Consider the following 25,168-nt stretch of genomic DNA (forward strand, 5'->3'; position numbering starts at 1 on the left):
AGAAGTATGTCTTATGGACGAAAGGAAAACTTATTTATGTTCCAGCAGAAGAGTAACATTGTCAATATGGGGAGGTGGGCAGTCAGGGGAAAAAGTGGTATTATTTTGAGACTGTCATGTGAGGCCTCAGAGGGAAGTGTGAGTGAGTTATTCTATATCAGGACACACAGTGAGAGCTCCTGTTGATCTGTGTGAGTCAGACTGATATGGTATGAAGTACACTAGAAGTGCCAGCAAACCATGTCCATACGCACTTAGAAGGAATGTGGACCATTGTGCCTGTCAATGGGGAGGACGTTATCCAAGTGGGTTGCAAAGAATGTACAGGACACTGGGAGTGGGAGTCTTGATTTGCATGTGTGTTTGGAGACAGACCAGCCCAGATCTTGCTCAATGGGTGGCATCATTATAGAATATTGTTTCCTCTACTCAGAAGTGCCATGGAAAGCAGTGGAAACCATGTGAGATGGTAATTACATTAGTTACGGTCAGCGGGAGAAGTCATGACCCCATTTCCATCTACTTACTTTGATGACAGAAAATCAGTATAATGCTTACGCCAAAGAGATTGATATAGCAAAAATTGCTGTTGGTATAATAAATGAAATGCTATTAGTAGTCTTAGGAATTTATATTTAATGGTTACATGTATTTTTTTGTACCTTAGGACAGACAATGAAAACTATATGATCAGGTCATGATGATTGACTAGTCTTTGACTAGTATGGGTTTTATCTTCCATACTGTATTTAAAAGCTATTTTTGAGTGTCCTGTCGAGTAAAAAATTAAAAATAAATAATATCTGTCAATCCCCTTGATAGGCCAATATTGCAACTACTGACAATGACCAATAACATGCATGGCAAGCATGGCAGCTGGTTTGAGCTGGTTTGGAGCTAATAGGACCAGCTTAGGACCAGCACATGACCAACTTAAACCAGCTCATGACCAGCTAAGGAAAAGCTTAAACCAGCTCAAGCCAGCTGCCATGCTTCAAAATATACCTACCTATCCAGCATATGCTGTTTTTGTTGTTGTTGTTTTTTCAACAGCATGCTTCTTTGCAAGTTCTGTGTACAATGGATAGTAAACAATAGCTAGTTTCACAACACTTTCAAAGTGCATGCAACATTTTATTATGTTCCAAGTTTATTCATGCTGCAGTTTGAGAATTAAATGTCCAGTAAGTAGCACTAAAAGGTTATTTAAGGTGAAAATAACATTTCACCTAAACTAAACCCTACCCTAAACCTAATCAGTAGTGTTAACAAAAACAAACATTTAGTGAAGCAATCGTGTCATTTTAGCTTTTACTGTGACTTGTGTTTCACAGGACTCATGCCCATGCGCTTCAAACTGCTATACAGGGGAGCTTCTGAGCATATTTACTACATTAAAATGTGCGCCTTTGAATGGAAGAACAAATATTATGTGTAGAAATATGTCCATACATAATATCAACCCATGAATGCGATATTCCATGAAGCTCAATGGATTCATTAACATTTGTACATCACTAATGTTATTCATATTCACAAACACTAATGGGGATTGTTTGGATACATCAAGCTGTACAAGGAGGTTAGAGTCAGTTTAGAAAGAATACATGATTTATGGCCTCAGATGTGAAGAGAGAATGCTGCAAAACCAGTCTTCTGGACGCCCAACAGTAGCCAGGAAAATATAATTGACATCCAAAGCATCCGAAATCTCAAAAGCAGAGTACATGAAGACCACGCCAAATCACTAGTTCTACCAGATCTTTAAGATAACAACCCCTTTCACAAACAGTCTGTTAAAGAGACTCAGTGATGATTCATATTCATCTGAAGAATGCACAATACAGAACCTCTTTATTGTTACTCACTGTCCTGTGGGGAAGAGTTCCCTAATAGGCCCCAGCGGACACAGAGCTCTGACTGTGAACCCCACAGCAGGACACTGTCAGCACTATACAGACCTGTCTCAGAGAAAGCCGGGTGTAAAGGCCAGCTTTTGCTTGAAAAAATACTCCCTCTATTTACCAACTCTGAAATACTAAGAAGATAGAATACTTGCACTGTCTGAATATCAACAAACTAGGACTTTCCTTTGCTAATGTGTATCATCACAAAACATATACAGTAGCTCAGAGGAAACTCTTTTGGTTTATACAAATTAAAGACATTTTTTTTAGATTAAATTTAACTAACAAGGACATTTTGAGCTTTGAAACTTTGAAACCTTTATTGTGTACAAGTTAAGGTGACCAGATTTCTAAAATGGAAATATGGGAAATTTCCTAGTTCACTTGTCATTGTGTAATTGAAATGTCACTTATTAACTTTAAATAAAAAAGGGGAATATGTATTTTTTGTTGTTGTTGTTTTTTAAGTGAGATAATGTACACCCCGCTGTATGTTATAACAGAATAGACCTTAATTGACAGCACCAAAATGATCCCACTTATCATATAAGTACTTGCCACAAAATTGACAAAATATTGATCTGAGTTGAAATATTTTAGCCGCATAATGTACGGGATAATGTCATACCACATATTACACCGTTTTTCACCATATAAATAATTATGTGGATAGAAAAATGGATCTGTTTTACCTGTTTATTATGTTACAATGCCTCACAAAACAATTAAATGAACTTTGAACCTCACAGCAATTGTATATTTGCAGGCTGTTTTAGACGTGCTGTAAACTGGAGACTAGACACCAAAAACTTAGACTGTCACCAGAAAACGGAGACATCTGGTCACTACAGTATAAGTGACCAGGGGTTTATACCATGATGGTGGCTGAACAAACTAAAGTTTACTTTAGAGTTGAAAAAAAAATCTAACCAATCTAATCACGTTTTGTTGGCATTATGACACTCATCATCAACTTTGTATGACATCAGTAGTAACCAGCCAATCACAGCCTTGAGTAACTCTGATTCATTTCTCAAGAAAGTCATCACGATTCAATTCTCTCCTCTGCAGAAGACTGGAAGAGATTGGAAAATGTGAAGAATTTTAATGCACTAACACACCAAATAGAAAATACTTGTCAAGAGGACATATCATTCTCATCTATGAAATGATTTTTCTGTGTAGTCACCGTTCATTTGGAGCAACAGAATCTGAAGGACTTTCATGGTGTCTAAAACTGAGCCTCTTTCATGCTAAACTGAAACTTACCTGGCTTGCACGTTAAACCGGCTACATGGCACAGGCCTCAGAAGACTTGGTGGTGGGCTCTTTTGACTGGGTCATGAATCAACCACCTAACATCCACTAACACCCTCAAAACCTCCCTGAACCCCATAACATTTTCATAATAATGTGCTAAAAACGCTTACATCTTAGCAACTGCATAGCAAAGCTCTGTAAACCCAAATGTCACAAAAAGTTCAATTCCAGATTTCTTATTCCAGTATTGTTGTTATAAATATAAGTTGGGATTGGTTTTTAAAAAAAATTAATTACAAAAGAGTCAAAAATATGTATTCATCAATGTTCTTAAAGATTGTTAGGTCTATAATGAACAGCCTGTGCACTTGGAAACTGGCTAAATGTTAAATGGCCATTAAGTGGGCACTCAGCCCTAGTGCCTCATGGGATTACCTCTGTGTTTACTGAGAACAGTACAGTCTCCACTGCCCACTGACTTTTAGAAAATCACCCCAAATCCATTCTCACCACAGCAGGAATCACACAAAGAAGTTTATCCCCGAGACGGTGCAAGAATCCAAACACAGACATTACCTAGGAGAAAATCTGCTGGTGGCGGCAGACGTAGAGAGATGTGTGGAGTTCAGATAGATGTTGATAAATTGGATTACAGGTTTATATGGTATTTATGTGCATCAGACTCCAGTATAGAGCAGCTGAAAGGCTTCCGGACATAATGATAGAGATTAATCATGACTGAACCTGATGTACCTCTTTAAGAATTGTCAGTATTTTGATGCAGTGTTGGTTCTTCACATTTTGGATGGTCAAAGCACATTTTCTATAAGAACCGTTTCTTTTCTTTTTTTGTATGCTATGTAAGAGTGTTTATTGCTGTCTTGTCTTTAGAGGGTTATTCAGTTAAAGGGTTAGTTCACCCAAAATGGAAATTCAATCATCATTTTCTCATCCTTTTATTGCTCCAGTTTATTTATTTATTTATTATTACTTTTATTTTTTATTTTTTTGGTGCACTGTAAAATTCCCAGTATAACTTCAAATCATGATCATATAATTTGAAATATTGTCACACATTAAAATATCAAATAACATTTTTTTTTTTTTTTGAAAGTCGGTGGAGTCGATTTCATTCTTCAAAATAAATTATATTTTGTTCCAGATGAGTGTAAATGATTTCAAATGCACATACTGTATATATGTACACATAGAAAGATAGATAGATATTTGAGTATTTATGGATTTGCCAATTATCCGTTCAAGCCGGGTCACAATGAAAAAGGTTCGACCTATTTCTCTGTGAAAAGCTGTAGCAGCCTGAATAGACAGACTTCAGAGAACAAACCACAGCCCCTGTCCTAAGCGACCTCCTCTTTCTCATGTGCATGATAAGAGCCCCAACCTTCACAATACAATCACTGCTGTGCACTTCCATCCAGGCCATAATTAACACACTAAGTAAATTCTATTATTTTGCTATAAATGCATGGATTACTAATAAATAATATGCCTACATAGATACATAAATTAATGGATAGGCTACATATAAATCTAAGCAGCTGTTTTGCAGTTACGTTACTTCAAGTGCACAGGTATGTTTTTTTTTTGTAAAAGTTATTAATTAGAATAAACAAATGAGGTTTCTCGAGACATGACTTAACATGCCATCAGTTAACTCTGAATTAAACTCATGCCCATGTGTGACAGATGAGAGTTAGAGAAGTGACACGCGCTTTGAGATCAAGAATTGCGTAACAAATGATCGATCCTTTGCATTATTCATTCCCCCACCTGTTAATTGAAAGTGCCTTACCTGATTTTCGTCAGCGTTAAGCTCCAGCGGGCTCCTGTCACGAGAGATGAGCAGGATGACACCAACACGCGAGCCTCACAAACTTTTCCTCGCACTCCGTGACTGAGGCTGAGCGCATCACCCTCCCCTGATGTGCGCTGCAGGAGCGCCACACCAAAAACTACAACGACCGTCGACCATGGCCGTAGCCAACTTTGAAAATTAGTGAGGTCCAGGGGGCTTCTATAATAACCCCCTTATTATAGAATTGTGATATAATAACCCCTATAAATACAACTAATTAACTAATACAACTAATATAGCCTACTCTAACACTTGAAAAGAGAAATGTAGATGTTTTGGAGTGATGCTCATTTTTAAATCATATCCTATTTATTGCATCAAAGTTTGTTAATTTATGGGGTGGATAATTTGATCAGTTATGTATTATTCATGCAAACATACATATCGCCTAAATAACGTTTTATTTTCGGATAGTCAAGATTACAAAAGACAAAATTTGATAGTCAGATTCAGTGGCGTATAGTGGCATTTATATTTTGATATAATTGATCCGGGTTTTAATCCGCCTTTTGGCGAACTTTCTTCTCCCTTTTCAAATTTCAAATCACATCAGAAAATCATATATTTTCAATGAAAATTAAGTAATCAAAAAGTTAAGGGTAGGTATATGAAGTGGCATCCATTAAATTTACACTCAATAATTATTGCATACTGTTTTAAAATGTACTTCAAAACTGAGGTGCAGCCACTATTTACAGTAAGTAGTATAAATAGCAGAAAATCCTGCTATTTTAACATAGAATCTATAGATATTTGCACTTCGTGTAAATATCCGCTGCCTTTTTTGTTTACTGCCAGACCAGACTAAAGGCCCGTGCACACCAAGCACGATAACTATAAAGATAACGATAAAGATATAGTTCTAAAAATCGTTCTCAATATTAAAGAATAGCAGAGTCCACACTACAACTATAACGATAAAGGCATAGAGAAACGGTATCGTTGGAATCATTTTCAGAACGATTTTTTTTCCAGCTAATGAACGATATAAACATTGACATCCAATCAGAATCCATCCTGCTGTAACAAGCTCGAGGATTTAAAGCGGCAGACGCACGTGCGCTCAGAATAAACAGACGATATCGTTCGCTGGTGTGGACGCTAATATCGTTATCTTTATAGTTATCTTTATAGTTATCTTTCTTGGTGTGAACGGGGCTTAATGCCGGCGATGCAATGTTGCCAGATGTTGCTATTAAAATAAACAAAAAACTGTAAATAAATTAAATAAACCGAGATTATTTCAAATTTTTTGTAAATTATATAAGATAGTTTTTCACTTACCCTAAACCGCAACTTCATACTTTATTAGCTTTCTAAAGTGTTAAATTTAGCGTCAAATCAAGTCAAAAAAAGCTTATAATAGCTGAATCTGGCAACAGCGCCTCACACCCACACAGCAAAGGAGTCCTTGGCGGACCCGGCCTCAAGCCGCCAGATCCGCCCGGATCCGCCTGAAGCCGCTTGTCCACCAGCGTCTCGATTTCTGACGTGACTTCAAAGAACTACGTCAGGCAGCAAAAATGCCCCGCAAAGCATGATGGGTCGCGTCGCGTCGATTTGGTCAACAGCAGCGCGTCAAAAAAGTATCTCGGTGGATACTTTATGCAAATGAGAGCGTCAAAACGCGGGGCAGCAGCCAATGGAAACTCGGCAGCGAGAATTTGTGTATGGCCGTTGCTATGGTTTCATATTTAAAGTTCCAGTTGTGAAAATGGAGGAAAAATTAATTATTGCGGTCTCTAACTTTACGGTTATATATGATTCCAGCCTGGACATATATAGAAATGTCCAGCTAAAAAATGATGCCTGGAGGGATGTAGTCCAGATTGTCGGAAGCGATTGTAAGTGCAGATTAAATATTTTAATGTTTTTTTTAAGCAAATGACGTCCGTACAATGTCCAGCCCACAAATTCCGCCCCCAAGCAGCGAAAACGTCACAGGTGTCGCATCGGAACAAAAATTGATCCGACGCTGGTGGACAAGCGGCTTGACTGTCAGATTCGTTTTCGCTGCACTAACAGGATCGGCCCTGCCTCCAGGATCGGCCCCGCCTGCGCTTTTAATCGGCGGACCCAGAACGGATCACATACGGATCCGCACTTCGGACGCGCCTTAGATAACGTACGCCGTGTGGGAATTAGTCGGGATCTCCTTCGCGTGAAGTTCGGCAGCCAAGTAAGTGTAACGTAAAGATATATTTTATTAATGTTATATCTGTCATTGAAATATAATCTATCGGTGTAACCTGCTTTGTCGAAGGTTTTGGTAAAATGTACACTTTGGACACTTTGGAATTTCATTGGTTGCTCTGACTGCCCTACTGCCCTAGACATCCTTTGCCTCTCCCATCCTGATCTTCCAATGGATGGCAGGACCCTCCTTAGGACAACAACTAAATATTCCATTCAAGAGAAGTCAGGGGGAAAATACTACTATTTTGGCATCATCCATTCACTTAGTGCTACACTCAGCGGGTATGCACACACGCTAACTGATGGCTTAACTTTGAGGCTACAAATAAACATAGATGGGCTACCATTATTTAAAAGCTCAAGTGTTCAGCTGTGGCCCATCCTGGGTCTCCTGCTCAGTGTCCCTATGAAAGAGCCTGTAGTGATCGCATTATACTCTGGAGAAAAAAAACCTTCATTAGCAAAAGAATTCCTCGAAGACTTCACCAAAGAATTAGTTCATCTGGAAAAGGGTTTCTGTTTCGAGGGAAAGACTTTGACCCTTAAACTTGATACAGTAATTTGTGACACACCGGCAAGAGCATTTGTGAAACACACCAAAAGTCACAATGCCTACCACGCCTGCGATAAATGCACAAACCCTGGTAGACATGAACAGAGCCGAATGAGTTTTCCATGTAAAGATTATGCACTAAGGACGGATGAGTCTTTCAATGACAGGTTAGATGAGATACATCACCATGAGGGGCCACATGCATTTGAGGGTACTGGGGTTGGTATGGTGTCACAGTTTCCCCTAGATTACATGCACCTTGTGTGCTTAGGTATCGTTAGGCCCTTGCTCAATATGTGGCTTCGTGGTCCTCTGACTGTCCGTGTCCCTGCAACTATAGTTGAACAAATGCCTTATATTCCGATGGAGTTTGCCAGAAAGCCGCGATCTCTTAGAGAATTGGATCGCTGGAAGGCTACTGAGCTAAGGCAGTTTCTTTTGTACACTGGACCTGTAATGCTGGCCAGTTTTCTGGACAAAGACCTGTATCAGAATTTTATGCTTCTCTTCTCTGGTATCTCCATCTTAGCAAGCCCAACATTTTCCTACCTCACTGATTATGCTGACACTTTACAGAAGTCGTTTGTGCAGCACTTTGCTACACTTTATGGGAGACACAACGTTGTGTATAATGTACACTGCATAACCCATCTGGCAGGTGAAGTTCAGCAGCATGGTCACCTTGACTCCTTCTCTGCCTTCCCATATGATCTGCATATGATCATATGATCTTCCTAATTATCTGCAGAAGATTAAAAAAACTGGTTAGAAAACCAGAATATCCTTTAGAGTAGATCATTCGTCGTCTGTCAGAAGTAAAAATTCGGGAGGTCACATTACCTGGCAGCACTTTAAGACGGCAGCATTTTGTGGGCCCTAATGTTGGGGGGATGGCCATCAAGGCACAGTATGGCGAGATGTCCACTGAGAAGTGGACTCTCAGAACATCGACTGGTGATAACATCTTCAGGCTTGGAAATGACATTGTCTGCATCCAAAATATTGTGGAATGCATTGGGGGGGGGGCATTTATGCAATATATAAGGAATATAGAAGGAAGTCTTTGTTCTTTAGCTACCCATTTAGCTCGGATACACTGAATATTTACATCATTTCAGAAGAATCTGAGATCATCAAGGCTGCCAATGTTTCAGAGCTTGATGGGAAATGTGTCGCCCTGCCCCACAGGGAAGGTTTTGTGGCCTTTCCTCTCCTGCATTAACATGCAAAAAATGCATTTCAATCAGTTTATTAATTCAGACATTAATTAGTTAAATACTTCATTACAGTAACATTAATTGATAGTTTTTGTTCATTGTTTTAGTACCAATCATAATTATAGCATAACTAGTTTAGATCAGGGTCCGAGGACTGACCAAAGTTTGACTTGCTGGCAGTGGCTGCATCAGAAAACAGGCTGATAAGTTGCTGTAAGTACTTTGCTGAAGTTAATCATCTTTCAGGTGTCAACTGTCAGTATCAGTGTTGTGCAAGTTGACACTTCATATGAGCCCCTATATTATCAAAATCAATAAAAACAAAATTTCTAAGCTTTTTCCACTAGATCTTCTTACTCTGTCTTCTTCTTTTCTTGTCTTCTCCATTAAGGATGTTCCATGTAGTTGAATTTGTTACCAATAAAACCGTAGCAGTGGTGCCCCAAAGCTGGTACGAGGATGGTTGTGCATCGTGGCCAACTTATAACAGTGACGAAAGAATAAATAGGGCAGTAAAACATGGAGAGGAGCCACAGGATGACTGGCAGACACATGATGTCAGAATCATCAAATCATCTGGTATGCCAAATCTCAAAGTTGTTTCTTGGCAAGAAAAGTGGTTTTTACAAATCCTACACCTATAAATCCACTGCCACCACTGTTTAAAAGAATATGCCACCGTTTTATGAAATTGGGTTATTCACGGTCTCCCCTTGAGTAAGATAAGTGAGCAAAAACCTTTGTCACCTGCCGGACTAAGACAATGCATGCACGGAGACAAAAATGTTTTTGCGCACTTATCTAACTGTAGGGGAGGCCGTGAATAATTAATTTCATAAAATGGTGGCATGTTCCTTTAAGACTCATGTCAAGCTCCATGTTTACCTTTCAGATACTTACATTGAGGCATGTCAAATCCTGAAGAAGGCTCTGACATGTAGCACCTCGGACCTCCAAACTGAGGATGAACAGGAACGGCCTGGGAGAAGGAGAACAAATGCGAAGTCAGTGTTTTTCCTTCATGTTACACATACAAACACTAACACCATATACTTTTATTAAAAAGACAGAACAGAGATCAATGCCTTTTTCAACCATTCTCTGTCTGCTTTAAAGGTTGATTTGCATGTAGATAAAGATCTTTTTTTTATTTAAACAGACATTTCTTTGTTGACACTGATATAGAGGAGGACTACCGACCCCCAAAGAGGTCCAAATCCGGGTCATCTGCTGGGACAAGTCACCAACTCCCTGCAAATAGTCCAGAGCTCTGTCAAAGTAAGAGTCAGAGAGTATTCATGTCCTAATAATTTCAAATAAGAAAAAATATACATATAAATGTGTTTCTATTTCTCCACAACAAAAAAAACACATACACAAACCACAAAATGACCCCCACTCACTACACGGAAGAGCAAGTTTAGTGGCAGACTCTTGTCACTAGCATGCTCAACAGACAGGCTGAGGAAGTCCTTTCTTCCCCGGTTCATCCAGCTTTTAGCTTTATCTGCTCTATGTAATATGTAATCATCTTACAGTTGTTCTCTGTGAATGTTTCTTAAGTCTGTGTGGCTGTGTTGTGTATGTTGTATAAGATTGACACCAATATAACCCCCCCCCCCCCCCCAACAACAACACAGTGTTTGGCAGAACTGCCCCTCCCCAACCACTACCACCACAAACACTCCTCTCTCAACCTGCACAATGCAACCAGCAACAACGGGGGCCAGAGGAGCCAAGCCAGGTCTACAGACCTACCTGGAGAGGTGGGAGACATGGCCCAGAAACCATTCCCTGCTCTGGTAAGAAATAACTGTAACTACAAGACATAGTATTATAGCTTGGCTTTAACCACGGGGGACACGGGGGGACTTAAGTGCGTGTGGAGGGGGAATAACTATTCTATAATACTATGTATTCAACAGTTGCTCAGGTCCACATTTTAAGCCTGCTGGAGCACATTAAGCAGCAGCAGGACCAGCTGGTGGCCAAGGTTAATCACCTGAGCAGCAGGGTGCTCAACACCTCAACACCTCAAGAGCCAGAGTGTCCTGAATGCATTCAGCTGCCCATCGAATCACTGGAAGCCGTGGATGAGCTTGAAGCATTCCTGAAAGACGCTGCCAATGCAGCAGCCAAACAAAGAATGGTATGCTCCTGCCAGTCACTTAACTCTAATTGGTAAAGTGCTGGGGTGGAGGTGGGGCAAAGATTGTCGTACAAGTTATTACATCAGGGCTTTATACCTTGTCTGTATTTTAAGGTGTTTTGTGACTTACTTTTAGATTTCTTCTTTGGCCACGATTGGTGGCCAAGATGTGAAGAGAGTGGCGTGGAACATCCTCTCTCGGATGTTCACTGAAGAAGTGGCCAAGACCATAAGCTGGAAGGGGGCAAACGGCAAGAGGGCATTCGGTCACATGTCGTCAAAGACACTGCTGTACCGTAAGTCACTTTAAGTATTCAGCAGCAGGGAAGGGAAGGGAGGTGTAACGGCTCCCACACACAGCTGCGTGCGACCCCAATGCTGGGGTCGGCTGAAACTGTAAATGGTGTTGCCAGATTAGGTTGAGTGATTTACGCCCAATCATGATCGAAATCCCGCCCCCTTCAGCAAAAAATCCGCCCCAACAACGATTCTGTCACAGATAAACAATTTAACTCAAATCTGCCCTACAATTTAACTTTATCTGCCCGCCTAAGCCGGTGTTACAATATATTCGGTTCCTGGAATATCTGATTTCAATGGGTGGAGCTACCATGAATATTCACAACACCATAGCGTGGGCGGGGCGACAATTTTTTATTAACTCACAAATGCAACCAAAATATATAAAAAGAACATTTATCTGAAAATTTTACATTCTGTACTTCAGTTGGGACATTCACAACAAAAAAATAGGCCTACATATTTTTTAAAATAAAGAAAATAAACAATTGGAAAAACAATTCTGGCTGCTACTATGGGCTCAGTGCTAAAAATCTTTTCTACAGATAACCAAATTACAATCAATAGCAGAAAATAACTACAATACAACAAAGACACAAGTTCAATAAACAGTGCTTTTCAGGTTTTTCAGCTCTGTTTTTCAGGTACGCTACAGAAATGTAATAGGCTAATCAAATGTAAAATAACTGCACAGTCTTCACTCTATGAATTAAATATAGATTAATCATTTCTGATGTTATAACGGTTATTTAGTCAGGAGCAGTGAGCACTTGTATTTTTCTTTGACAGCATTAGATTTATTATTAGTTTGCTTTCGCTTTAAGAACAAAGCACAGATTTAATATACTGATACACACGCCTTTTCTTTCTCAACTGTTTACGTTAAGACATATGCCTAACGACTGTGTTTACTAGGATATTCGTCAAAATGCGCATTTTGATTTAATTTTGTCTGTTTATTCATCCATGCACAAAAAAGCGGAAGAGAGCTCGATTTAGCATTCACGCGGTCTAGACGCGGCTGTCTGTGTGCGTGCGTGCGCTTCATATGTGTGCGCTGAAAACTTCTCACACAGCGCTCGACTGTTCTACTAACAATCCCGAGCATCTTTTATGCTTCACCTTGTGCCTTCGGGCAAGGGCAGTCCTTATATCGAGTCCTGATCCGTGAGTTTGAGCGAGAATGCACGTGTTGGCGGTAATGCATAGACGGACATTATGTGAAAATGTGGACAGTGCCAAATAAGGTGCCTATTTATACTACAGATATCAATATTTTTTGTGTGGCATCGATGCATCGTATCATCAGACATCATATCGATGTATCGATCCATATCGATGAATCGTTACACCCCTAGTCTGTAATAGTTCAGGTAAACTCAGAGTACTGAAACTACAAAAGGATGAATTATTTATAAATTATATATAAGTGGATTAAGCTTAACTTCATTCAACTTTATTACCTGTTTGAAATAAATAATCCATAAAACAAAACAAGGCGCTCACGCTAATAATTTCTGTTCCACTCACTTGTATTTGTCGCAGGGCCGGCCCTGACCAATTTGCTGCCCTAGGAAAGATTTTACCTGGCGCCCCATGCATTACAGCCCATTTCACCCTGTCATTGTGTTCATGATTTAGCATATATATATATATATATATATATATATACACACACACACACATTACAGCAGAACTGTTCATAATAAATCATCATATTAGAATGATTTCTAAATGATCATGTGATAGACTGGATGTCACATGTGACACTGAAGAATGGAGTAATGATGCTGAAAATTCAGCTTTGCATCACAGATATAAATGATAATTTAAAGTATAATAAATTGAAAACAAATTATTTTAAATTGTAATAATATATCACAATATTACATTTTTTTCTGTATTTTTGATCAAATAAATGCAGGCTTGATGAGCAGAAGAAACTTCTTTCAAAAACATTAAAAATAGTAATGTTTCCAAACTTTTGGCCTGTACTGTATCCCCCCAAAACTGCACAACTGTAGAGTAAAACATTAATTAAAAAGTGATAATAAAAAATGCATCTTAAAACTGACATGATTGTACAAAATCACAGTCTGGGGACTCAGAACTCAGAACAACTGCTAACATTAAGTTTAAGGTAAAAATAACTGCCATGAAATTATAGTATCTTACTCCTATGCAATAAATTGTTCTTTCATCTCTTTACCTCTGTCTTTATCCTCTTCTCTTCTTTCTGGCACTGTATCTATCGTAGACTATGCTCATTCATAATGTGTCATGTAAATTCGGCCTTCCGTCACAATCAGGAAACTTTCACCTTGTCTAGAACTGGCGCGAGCTGCCAGGCCCGTTTCTATGAGCAGTGCTGTCTACATTGGATGCGGCGTCGGGCACGCTACACAACAAATTACCAACAACTGATCGTGCGCGCGCTCTGTTTCTGACGCACTTCAAGCACTCGATGGGCGGGGGAAGATTGAAGAGCCGGACTTTTTTTTTTTTTTTTGCTTTATTTGGTAGTATTTCGAATGAATGGTTTTTAAATAGTAACCTATTATAAAAAAAGATATGTAAAAAAAAAAAAATAAAAAAAAAATTCAATCGTTCACTTATTCTGGCGCCCCTATGGATGAGTGGCACCCTTAGCATTTGCCTATACCACCTATGCCGCAGGCCGGCCCTGATTTGTCGCCCCACCCACGCTATGGTCTCGTGAATATTCATGATAGCTCCACCCATTGGAACCAAATATTTCGGGAACCGAATATATTGTAACACCGGCTTATTTTCCCCAGCCGACGAAGTCAAAAGATGCCCAATCTGGCAACACTGATTAATTCCAGCCAATAACTGGGCAGCCCGGGCTTAAGTCATAAGTATCCTACCAAATGCATGCTGAATTTAAAACCTTTTTAAAACCTCATTTTGTGCTTACAGGTGCTGTACGTGCAAATGGTTTGTGTCGCACAGCCACAGACACAGACATTCAACGTTATGCCATAAGATGGTTTAACTTGGCTGCAGACCGTGGTGCGATGTGTTCTTTTGTTAAATAAAATGTTTTATTTCTTTCAAATTGTTTCAGTTTTAATTTAAATAGTCTGTCGCAGGCTACACGTTGTCCATGCCCTTCACAAATTCCATTGGCCTGTAGCCTAGTGTGTTTAAACCCCACCCACGATCAACTGCAAGATAACTTACAACCAACTTGGGCCTAGTCCACACGGACACGGGTATTTTTATAACCAGAGTTTTTCCTCCTGCGTTTAAAAAAAAAATCCCGTCCACATGAAAATGCAAAAACATGCTATCAAGCGCTGTCAAGAGCATGCCACACCAGCAGGCGGCGATATAACCCAAATCGTAAATCGTTTCCAAAACGGACCCGGAGCGGATATGCGGCTCATTCGCGGATCCAAAGCGAAGCCGGGGTGGATGTACCCATTTATGTACGGATGCGCAAAGGGACCGCAACGGCGTCGGACCGGATCCACAAGTGGACGCAGTTTCGGATCCGCTTTCTGGATCCGTTCCGGAGTTCACTGTACCTCAGCGGCAGATGCGTTTCGTAGTCAGTTTGCTGTCTGTAACTCTCTGAAGACTCGTTCACTTCCGAAGCGTCTCACAGCGATCATTTTCACAAAACGGACACTAAACATTATGAATTATACATGCATGCAGACATTCATATGAGGAGTCTAGCAGCAAATTAGTCAATCAGAGAATTTTTTTTTTTCGAACAAGAAAAATTTACCAAGGTCCGGACCTCGGTGACCTCATAGCTGGCTACGGCCATGCCGTCGACCACTTACGTCGACCACTTACGTCGACACACGTTTGTGAGAGGTTTTTATTACTTTTTTCAAAGGAAAACTCCAATACCTTAAACTAGAACGTGACACATTTTACATACATACATACATACATAAATGAATGAATGAATAAGAGTAGATAATCATTTTTGCGCTAGCACATTTTACAACCCATAACAGCATTTCATTAACTTTATCATACAACAACCTATTTGAGCAAAAAAATAAAACAAAATACAAAACAATACAATACAATAGACTATAAACTACTGACAACCAAGTGTTAAAGGGATAGTTCATAAATAAATAAATAAAATAATAATAATAATAAAATTCTGTCATCATTGACACACCCTTAAATTGTTCCTTCACCATTTCTTTCTTGTGTTAAACACAAACGAAATTTTTTTTGAAGAACCAATCAATTGACGGTAGCCATTGACTTCCATGGTATTTTTTTCCACACTACAGAAGTCAGTGGCTACCGTCAACTGTTTGGTTACCAACATTCTTCAAAATAGCTTATTTTTCAGGTAAAAATACTATAAAAGTGCAAGTATAACCTTGTTAAATCTGATATCAGTTTTAATTATTAATTACCATACATTATGTGGTGATATGTACTTTTTACTTACAAAAACCCATCATTTCTATAGTACTTGGCCATTAAATAAAACTGTTGTCCAACTAAACATATTGACTGTATATGGAAACAGTTAACACATAGTTTACATTTAGCATTTTGTAGCACACACACACATACACTGAACAAAACGAGTCATTGAATTTACAAAAAAATTTTAAGGTAAGTGGTTGCATTCAGTTTATTTTAGATACATTTAAAGGGGTCATAAGATGCTTTCTTAAAGATCATTATTTTGTGTATTTGGTGTAACAGAATATGTTGACATGCTTTAAGGGTCAAAAAACACATTATTTTCAAATACTGTACATTATTGTAGGCTCTCTATGCCACGTGTCTCTCAAACGTGTAATTTTCTACAAAGCCCCTCCTTCAGAATGCAGTCTGCTCTGATTGGCCAACTGACTCAGTGCATTGTGATTGACTGAACACCAGAAGCACTTGGCAGAAATCTTAATAACAGTTAATAACAGTTAATAATGTCCTTAGTTTTACCATCTGTTTAAGCCCGAAATGGGAACAGTGACATGACAGACACAGTAATGAAGCTCCTGTGTGTTTGCAGTCCATAAGCCACGGACGGGTTAACAGCTGACTCCAGTGTGTGAACCTGTGTGAATCTGTCAAACACACATACACACACACACACACACACACGATACACAAAACTCCGCATTTGAACAGTCAATAGCAAATTTTTTAACTAATAACAAAACATACTTACAGTAGCTGATTCAGAAGTGCCAGATTGTCGTAGCAAAGTCAGAATAACCTCCTCTCCCAGGTTCACGAAACGGTTGTCCATAAAATGTGTTGCTGTTCTGTTGTGAGTAATCTTAAAGATTTCTAAATCCATCTACTTTCTGAAGGCCAAATAAAGTGCTTTTGCTTTCTCCTAGATACACACAGCATCTCCCTGACATGACTGTTTCAACACTGACTGTGTTACTGAAACCACGCCTTCTTTCTTTGCGTGAACATTTGGGCAGCGTTATGCAAATATTTCCACATAGTGACGTAGACACGTGTTTGAACGAGCCGTTTTAGGGGTGTGTGGCAGAGTATTAACTTTGATAAAGAATATCTCTTTGGATTTGAGACTTTAGTCTTTGCAACTTTACAGATCTTCTTTATGCACCAAGAGCTTGTAACACTCCAAAGAGAAAGGAAAAAATTTAATTGCATCATACCCCTTTAAGTAAACAAATTTTGCTGAAAGTTATTTAACTAAATTTGTTTATTTAAATGTTGTTAAAATAAATTGATTGCAACCACTTACCTTTAAATAATTTTGTATCATTTTGTGTGTGTGTGTCTATATATATATATATATATATATATATATATATACAAACACACACACACACATTTATTTTTCCATGTGTGTGTGTGTGTGTGTGTGTGTATATGTATATATATGTATATATATATATATATATATATATATATATATATATATATATATATATATATATAATTCATGTCTTAAGTTTTTATTCTACTTATTTCATATAGTTTCCTATTTTACAGCAATTTGGGTCAACTTATTATGCTGTATAAATAATCTTGGTTTGGTATGACTCGATAATCTCCAACACTGTCAATCTAAGCGGTGGATACTAAACTGAAGTGAATTCCAGTCATTTTCACAGCCAATCAGGTCCCTCTGAGTGCTCACTTAAAGCTCACGGGACACTAGCGAGTGCACGGCTGCAAAGTGCTTATCCCACTGGCTCAGAATTCAGAGGCCTTGATGTGTTTTTACACCTATGTTAGGGATTTTATGCTCGCTTTCGCAGGCAGGGGCTGGAGGTGCTGTACCCCGTTCATGTTTTCAGAATTTTTCCTCTACCAGCAGGAAGGTTATGGTCGAGAGCCTCCTAAGAGATGTGTAATTTACTTTGCTTACCCAGGCTGAACATAAACTAGCAGAGTTCAACATTATGAGTTTAAGAGGGTTTTTCTGAGTGTCCCTCTGTATTATCTTCCCTGAATTACCTTTATAAGTGAATATAAATGTCCTTAGAGTGTCAGGAACCCGTAATCAGAGTTAAAATGAACTCTACTACATGTAACATGCTGTAATTGCTTTTTAATCTCAGTGCAGGAGGGCAGTTAATGTCCAGCCATGCACGTAATTTGTCCTTCTGCTTTCTCTTCGTTATTACATGCAAAGGCTGGACAGCTCTGTTCGAACCCTATCGCAGGAATGTTTTCATTATTCATTAGTTGGCACCCATATCACCCTAGAGCCCAAGACCGGTTTCCCACTGAAGCTAAGCAGGGCTGAGCCTGGTCAGTACCTGGATGGGAGACCTCCTGAGAAAACTAGGTTGCTGCTGGATGAGGTGCTAGTGAGGCCAGCAGGGGGTGCTCACCCTGTGGTCTGTGTGGGTCCTAGCGCCCCAGTGAAGTGATGGGGACACTATACTGTCAACAAGCACCGTCCTTCGGATGAGACGTTAAACCGAGGTCCTGACTCTCTGTGGTCATTAAAAATCCCAGGAAGTCTTTCGAAAAGAGTAGAGGTGTGACCTCGGCATCCTGGCTAAATTCGCCCATTGGCCTCTGACCATCATGGCCTCCTAAAAATCCCCATATCCGCTGATTGGCTTCATCACTCTGTCTCCTCTCCACCAGTAAGCTGGTGTGTGGTGGGCGTTCTGGCGCACTATGGCTGCCGTCGCATCATCCAGGTGGATGCTGCATACTAGTGGTGGATGAGGAGATACCCCCCAGACTATGTAAAGCGCTTTGAGTGCCTAGAAAAGCGCTATATAAATGTAATGAATTATTATTATTATTATTCATAATGTGCAATTACAATGCTTTAAATGATGATCTCCTTCAATATATCCCTACCATTACTTAAATGCAAAGTATTTCCTCAAATTTGGTAAGTAGTGATTGAAAGTCAAGGAGAGAAGATGCAGTACATGGGTTGGTAAATTCACTCTCGTCCAAAAATGTTGTCCCCATAATTTAACCACCACCACCACCACAAAAAAAAAAAAAAAAACCTACCCCTGTAATTATGGATAATGCAAATGTGTTTCTCGCCTCTGGGGTTTAGACCCCCTCTTCGTGGATTATGGTGTGTGGAAAGCCAGTTTTGCATTAGAAGGATCCGAGTGCACACAAGGGACGTTCTGAAACCTCATTCACTGCATGGGCCACCATTGTCCTAAAAGATGCCTTTTTTATTGTCATGGTGATGTTGACTCTGTGGAATGCACAAAGTCACTTAATGAGCTGCGCTATTCGGCTCGTTCTATTGTAAATCATGTCTGATGTGTGTATTTTAAGCTGGTACACATCACTCAGGAAAAAAAGGTCTCTTCTTCGTTTAACAAAACCTTTTGTCTTTAGATATTTCTGCTTTTGGAGTATCTCTGAGATGTTGCAGTGAGGTTAGCAAGGGCTGTTTTGCATTTCTTTGAACTTTGACCTTCAGTGCACTACTTTGCTGCTTTTTAGTAAAGCACAAAGACCGAAAATATGCAGTACAGTTTTAATTGTTTATGAAATTGGGGAAATTATACAATGAAACATTTTAAAGATTAGTTTATGAGCCAACTAAACAGATGCCAAAGGATAAAACAGAGTAGGATTCCTTTTTTACAGGCATAACTGAAACAGCTGAACAATTCTAAAACAATTAATTAAATAAAAAAAATGGTTTAAATCAACTATATATATATATATATATATATATATATATATATATATATATATATATATAGTTTCACTGTGAGAAGAAGAGTTTTGGAAAAAGTGTCAAAAACATTAAGAAATTGGTGTAAATAAATGCCTTGCCAGTAATATAGTACTGCCCTCTAGTGTTAGTGTAAGAAACATGTCAGCATGTACAGCACATCCCAGACGCAATACTTAAATTCGGTTTTCACAATCACACATGCCTCCAACATACTAGAAGTGCTCAAGGCTTTAGTAAGAGCAGGCTGCTGTTAGAGATAACACAGTCAGGAGATTCACGCCGCCTTCAGAGTCTCTGATGGCGCTTGGCACGTCTCACTCACTCATGTAGAGAAGGACAGAGAGCTGAATGTGGGTTTAGACAAGGCTCTTGAAGCTTTTCAAACCTCTGGCACTGTGATGAGACAGAGAACTGGAAAACAGTATAAACAAGGTAAAGTTAAAAGTGTACTTAAGTCATTTTCCCTTATTAAAAAGTTATACAGATAATAGAAACTAAGCCTTTCTTAAAAATATTTTTTTTTTTAAATAATGTGCACTATTATGAGATGCAAGAGTCTAGTCATAAAAGAAACAACATGGAGAAATCTAAATTTGTTACTGGTCACTTTAGCTCAAAGAATATACTGATTGATAAAACTTCTAGACCTTTCTTAGAGAGAGAGAGAGAGAGAGAGAGAGAGAGAGAGAGAGAGAAACATTGCAAACTTTATAAACTAACTTCAAGAAACTCTGAAAATGCATTTCATAACCCCTGTAAGCAATCAAATTCAAGTAACCAAGACAGCTTTACTCAGAGCTGTCTTTAACTGTCATCTACCTCCATCTCTGATGCTCTTGGATCATGCTGCAGAGGCTTCACAGCTAAATTTAATTCCAGGCAACCTGTTTATGTGAATTCCGAGCTGTCAATAACACTGAACTCAACACAGGCAACATAAGTGAAGATACTGCACACTAGAGGGCACTCGCTTGTTTTAAGATGGTCTTTGACAGTCTTGTCCCTATAGTTTAAAGGGATTGTATCTTGCGATTTAAATTTCTCCTTTCTCTTTGGAGTGTTACAAGCTCTTGGTGCATAAAGAAGATCTGTAAAGTTACAAAGACTAAAGCCTCAAATCCAAAGGGATATTCTTTATAAAAGTAAAGATCCTTCCACGCCCCCTAAAACGGCTCGTTCAAACACATCCCCACATGTCTACATCACTATGTAGAAAAATTTGCATAATGCCACCCAAATGTTCACGCAAAGAAAGAAGCCATGGTTTCAGTAACCGCAGTTAGTGTTGAAGCAGTCATGTCAAAGAGATGCTGTGTGTATCTAGGAGAAAGCAAAAACACTTTATTTGGCCTCCCGAACGGAGATGTATTTAGGAATCTATAAGATTACTGACAACAGAACAGCAACAAAATTTATGGATGACTGTTTCGTGAACCTGGGAGAGGAGGTAATTCTGACTTTTCCATGACAGTCTGGCACCTCTGAATCAGCTACTGTAAGTATGTTTTGTTATTAGTTTAATTATTTGCTATTGAATGTTCAAATGCAGAGTTTTGCATGTTGCGCGCATGTGTGTGTGACAGAGAGAGAGAAAGAGAGAGAGAGAGATGGTCAAACAGTTGGGGTCAGCTGTCTTAACCATCCGTGGCTTGTGTTCTGCAAACACATACGAGCTTCATCACTGTGTCTATCATGTCACTCTGTTCCCCTTTCAGGCTTAAATTGATGGCAAAACTAAGGACATTATTAACTGTCTTTACATTTATTTTAAAAGATGAAGCTCACGATTATGGAAAGAGGCGTTACATTTCTGACAAGTGCTTGCAGTGTTCGGCCAATCACAATGCACTGAGTCAGTTGGCCAATCAGAGCAGACTGCGCTTGTCGGAAGGAGGGGCTTTGTAGAAATCTACGCGTTTGAGAGACACGGGGCATAGAGAACCTACAATAATGTACAATATTTAAAAAATAATGTGTTTTTTGAACATTGAAGCATGTCAACATATTCTGTTACACAAAATACACTAAATAATGATCTTTAAAAAAGCATCATATGACCCCTTTAAAGAAAATCTAATATATTGTAGCACATACAGATCTTACCAAATATAAAAGAAAAAGGTTTAATGAAGGTTTAACCTTCTTGACAATTTTGACTTAGTTAAATTACTGAAAACAATGACTTATAGTGAAAAACTGTTGTCAAAGAAAAAGAACAAAATCTATTTGTTGTCTTATTTGAATACCATTCTCATATTTCTATAAAGCATGCAAGTCTTTTAAGGAAAAAAGAGGAGCTCTTGTTGTATTTATTAGCAAATGTATTTAAGTATTATACATACTGTATGTGACTGTGATGGATCTCAATTTTTTTGTATTGTATGATACGTTTTCTGTCTGATAATTAAACTTCATGCTTATATAAAACGTTCAAGCATGTATACACACATGCAGGCACACACACAAGTATTTTAAGTATTATTCACCACTGAGCACGACACAAACATACAGTGAGGCAGATCTATCAGGTTTAATATGTTATTTAATGAAGAATTTGTGAGTTAATAATTAATATACAATTAAAGAATAGCAAATGAGCTTTGAAGCCTGCCAGTGTGCAGACCTCAGCTAGCTCCTTCTGAAAGGCACTGAAGCATTTAAGATTGGCTACAGAGCATTCATATTAGCAGCATGCTGAAGAACCAAAAGCATTCCCGGAGAGTGGTCTCTGATCTGCCTTTCCGCTATTGTGTTTTTTTGCTGAACAGGACCACCAACGCTGCTTATTTTAAGAAGTGCTTAATTAATTTGTTAGATTGTTCTAATTTTAACAGTTCAGAGTCCCGGAAATCATCAGTAATGACTGACTGCACTCAGCACTTTACACCCCCTCCAGTCTTCACCTAATATACTTAAAGGATAGTTCACCCAAAAATGTAAAAATTTGATGTGTATCTGCTTACCCCCAGGGCATCCAAGATGTAGGTGACATTGTTTCTTCAGCAGAACACAAACAAAGATTTTTGTTGCAGTCTATCAATCTTATAATGGCAGTCAATGAGCTCCACGGCTTCAAGAGTAAAAAACCATACACAGACAAAATCAAATTAAACTCTGCAGCTCGTGATTATACATTGAGGCCTTAAGACACAAAAAGATTGGTCTGTGCAAGAAACTGAACAGTATTTATATAATTTTTTTTACCTCTAATCCACCACAATGGAGTGCGTTCACAACGTCCGTTGTGTGATGCGTGTTTGTGCTCTTGCATAGTAGACATAGATATATATAAGTAGATGCCTCATTAGTGACTGTTTCTATGGGCAGCAATATGTTCCAAAAATGGAGGACTTTATCCGTCGTATCCGGAGCGGTCAAACAAGGCATTAATACATCTATGATAGTAGACGCATGTATGTCACTCATTATTTACACAGTGCAGAGAGATTGTGGACGTGTTCACTGGCACTGCGATGATCTAAAGATATTTAAAAGTACAGGTCATCACAATGGAAGATGATTTTGATATATCATCAGACAACGTGGAATTTTTTGCCCCATCGTATTTATTTGACGTCACGTGCCAGATATTGTGTATGCACTAAGGACAGTTGGACATTGCGGTGGATCAGAATAAAAAAAATATATATATACATACTGTTCAGTTTCTTGCACAGACCAATCGTTTCATGTCTTAAGACCTCAACATATTGTCTCGAGCTGCAGGGTTTCATTTGGTTTGGTCTGTATATGTTTTTTTTTTACTCTCAAAGCCATGGAGCCTATTGACTGCCTTTATAAGACTGATATACTGTAACGGTTTGAGTTAAAAATCTGTGTTTGTGTTCTGCTAAAGAAACAAAGTCACCTACAGTACATGTACATCTTGGATGCCCAGGTGGTAAGCAGATCTAGATCAAATTTTCATTTTTTGGTGGACTATCCCTTTAACACTCTCTGAAACTGCAAAGAGTATGAAGAGAATGATTGTTTTACTAATAAAAATTGATTCTTATACTGCCATAAATTTCACTGGCATTAGTTTCGACATTATGTATCTGCCTTGAATTATTTGTAACCTTCAGTTTTGTGGCAATACAATGTTTGATCCAGGCCATCTGTTGCTTAAAAGACTAAGAATTTGGTATTTGTTTAATTCATTGAACTTAAGGGAAGAAACCATGGTAACAAGTGTTTATGTGGCAATTATGATTATCTTTTCTGTATTGCATTACATACTATTCATTGCATGAAAAAAAAAGGATTTCAGAGCTTCCCTTTGCAAGCATACAGTATATAAAAAAATTAATTTGGCTGATAAGCTCAAGCTCGCTACCACGGCAACGCCGTCAGCCTACCAAGTCCAAACTATCACCGGCAAGCCATTAAGCAGGAGATGCGTGCGTCATAGTGTGGGTCCCATATCCCTCCAAACCGGACTACTCCATCACGAGGAAATCCATCTTCTGGTTCTGGAGGAATCCACCGCTGACGTGATTCTAGGGCACCCGTGGTTAGAGCAGCACAACCCCGTAATCTCCTGGAAGACGGGCGAAGTCCTGAAGTGGGGTGACGCCTGTTTCAAGAGCTGCATCTCAGGTTGTCCAGTTCCAGCCACACCTTCCCCTGAACCTCTTCCAGTCTGTTCCACATCAATAGTGAGCCCAGTGGAAAACCAATCCATCGCCATCCCTCACTGCTACGCCCCCTTCAGTGACGTCTTTTGCCCCAAACGGGCCTCCAAGCTGCCTCCACACCGGCCGTGGGACTGTGCAATCGATCTGCTGCCAGGTGAAACAGTGCCTAAAGGAAGGATATACCCCCTATCCATTCCTGAGGAGAATGCCATGGAGGAGTACATCATGGAGGCGCTGGCTCAGGGTTATATTCATCCATCGACCTCCCCTGCTGCTTCGAGTTTCTTCTTTGTGGAGAAAAATTACGGAGGTTTAAGACCATGCATTGATTATCGGGCTCTCAACAATATAACAGTGAAGTTCAGGTACCCACTTCCCCTCGTCCCAGCTGCCTTGGAACATCTCCGTGGTGCCACTGTGTTCACCAAGTTGGACCTCCGCAGCGCCTACAACCTCATCCGGATACGAGAGGGGGACAAGTGGAAGACCGCCTTCATAACCCCTACAGGCCACTATGAATACTGCGTGATGCCGTATGGACTTGGTAACGCCCCCTCCGTATTCCAGGACTTCATCCACGAGGTGCTCCGGGAGTTCCTCCACAAGTTCGTCCTAGTCTACATTGATGATATCCTCATCTACTCCCGGAGCCTGGCAGAACATCAACGCCACGTTGCAGAGGTCCTGCAATGCCTGAGGGCCTACCAACTGTATCTCAAGGCCGAAAAGTGCTCTTTCCATCAGCCCTCAGTGCAGTTCCTTGGATACAACATCAGCAGCAGTGGCATCCGGATGGACGAGGGGAAGGTAAACGCCGTCAGAGATTGGCCCACTCCAACCACCATCAAGGAGTTACAGCGGTTCCTTGGCTTTGCCAACTTCTATAGATGGTTTATA

At 39.4% G+C, this 25,168-nt stretch overlaps 1 protein-coding gene across 1 annotated transcript; it reads left to right on the forward strand.

Moving 5' to 3' along the window:
- Positions 1-9,381: 9,381 nt before the first annotated feature.
- On the forward strand, positions 9,382-21,360 carry LOC132118664 (uncharacterized). The gene is made up of 9 exons (XM_059528632.1): positions 9,382-9,588; positions 9,902-10,013; positions 10,169-10,287; positions 10,650-10,811; positions 10,935-11,158; positions 11,295-11,454; positions 14,399-14,491; positions 19,965-20,066; positions 21,350-21,360. The coding sequence occupies exons 1-9, from the start codon at positions 9,402-9,404 to the stop codon at positions 21,358-21,360; spliced, it is 1,170 nt and encodes a 389-aa protein (XP_059384615.1). The 5' UTR covers positions 9,382-9,401.
- Positions 21,361-25,168: the final 3,808 nt, after the last annotated feature.

The sequence above is a fragment of the Carassius carassius genome, chromosome 37 (assembly GCF_963082965.1).
Source record: "Carassius carassius chromosome 37, fCarCar2.1, whole genome shotgun sequence".
Lineage (NCBI taxonomy): Eukaryota > Metazoa > Chordata > Actinopteri > Cypriniformes > Cyprinidae > Carassius > Carassius carassius.

What these genes read in the sequence shown, in the direction of transcription:
- LOC132118664 (XM_059528632.1), top strand. Translation starts at nt 9,402, where the DNA reads ATGTTCCATGTAGTTGAATTTGTTACCAATAAAACCGTAGCAGTGGTG. An exon ending in AGAAACCATTCCCTGCTCTG is followed by an intron (nt 10,812 to 10,934) that starts GTAAGAAATAAC and finishes TGTATTCAACAG; the next exon opens with TTGCTCAGGTCCACATTTTA. An exon ending in TAACTTGGCTGCAGACCGTG is followed by an intron (nt 14,492 to 19,964) that starts GTGCGATGTGTT and finishes TCACTCATGTAG; the next exon opens with AGAAGGACAGAGAGCTGAAT.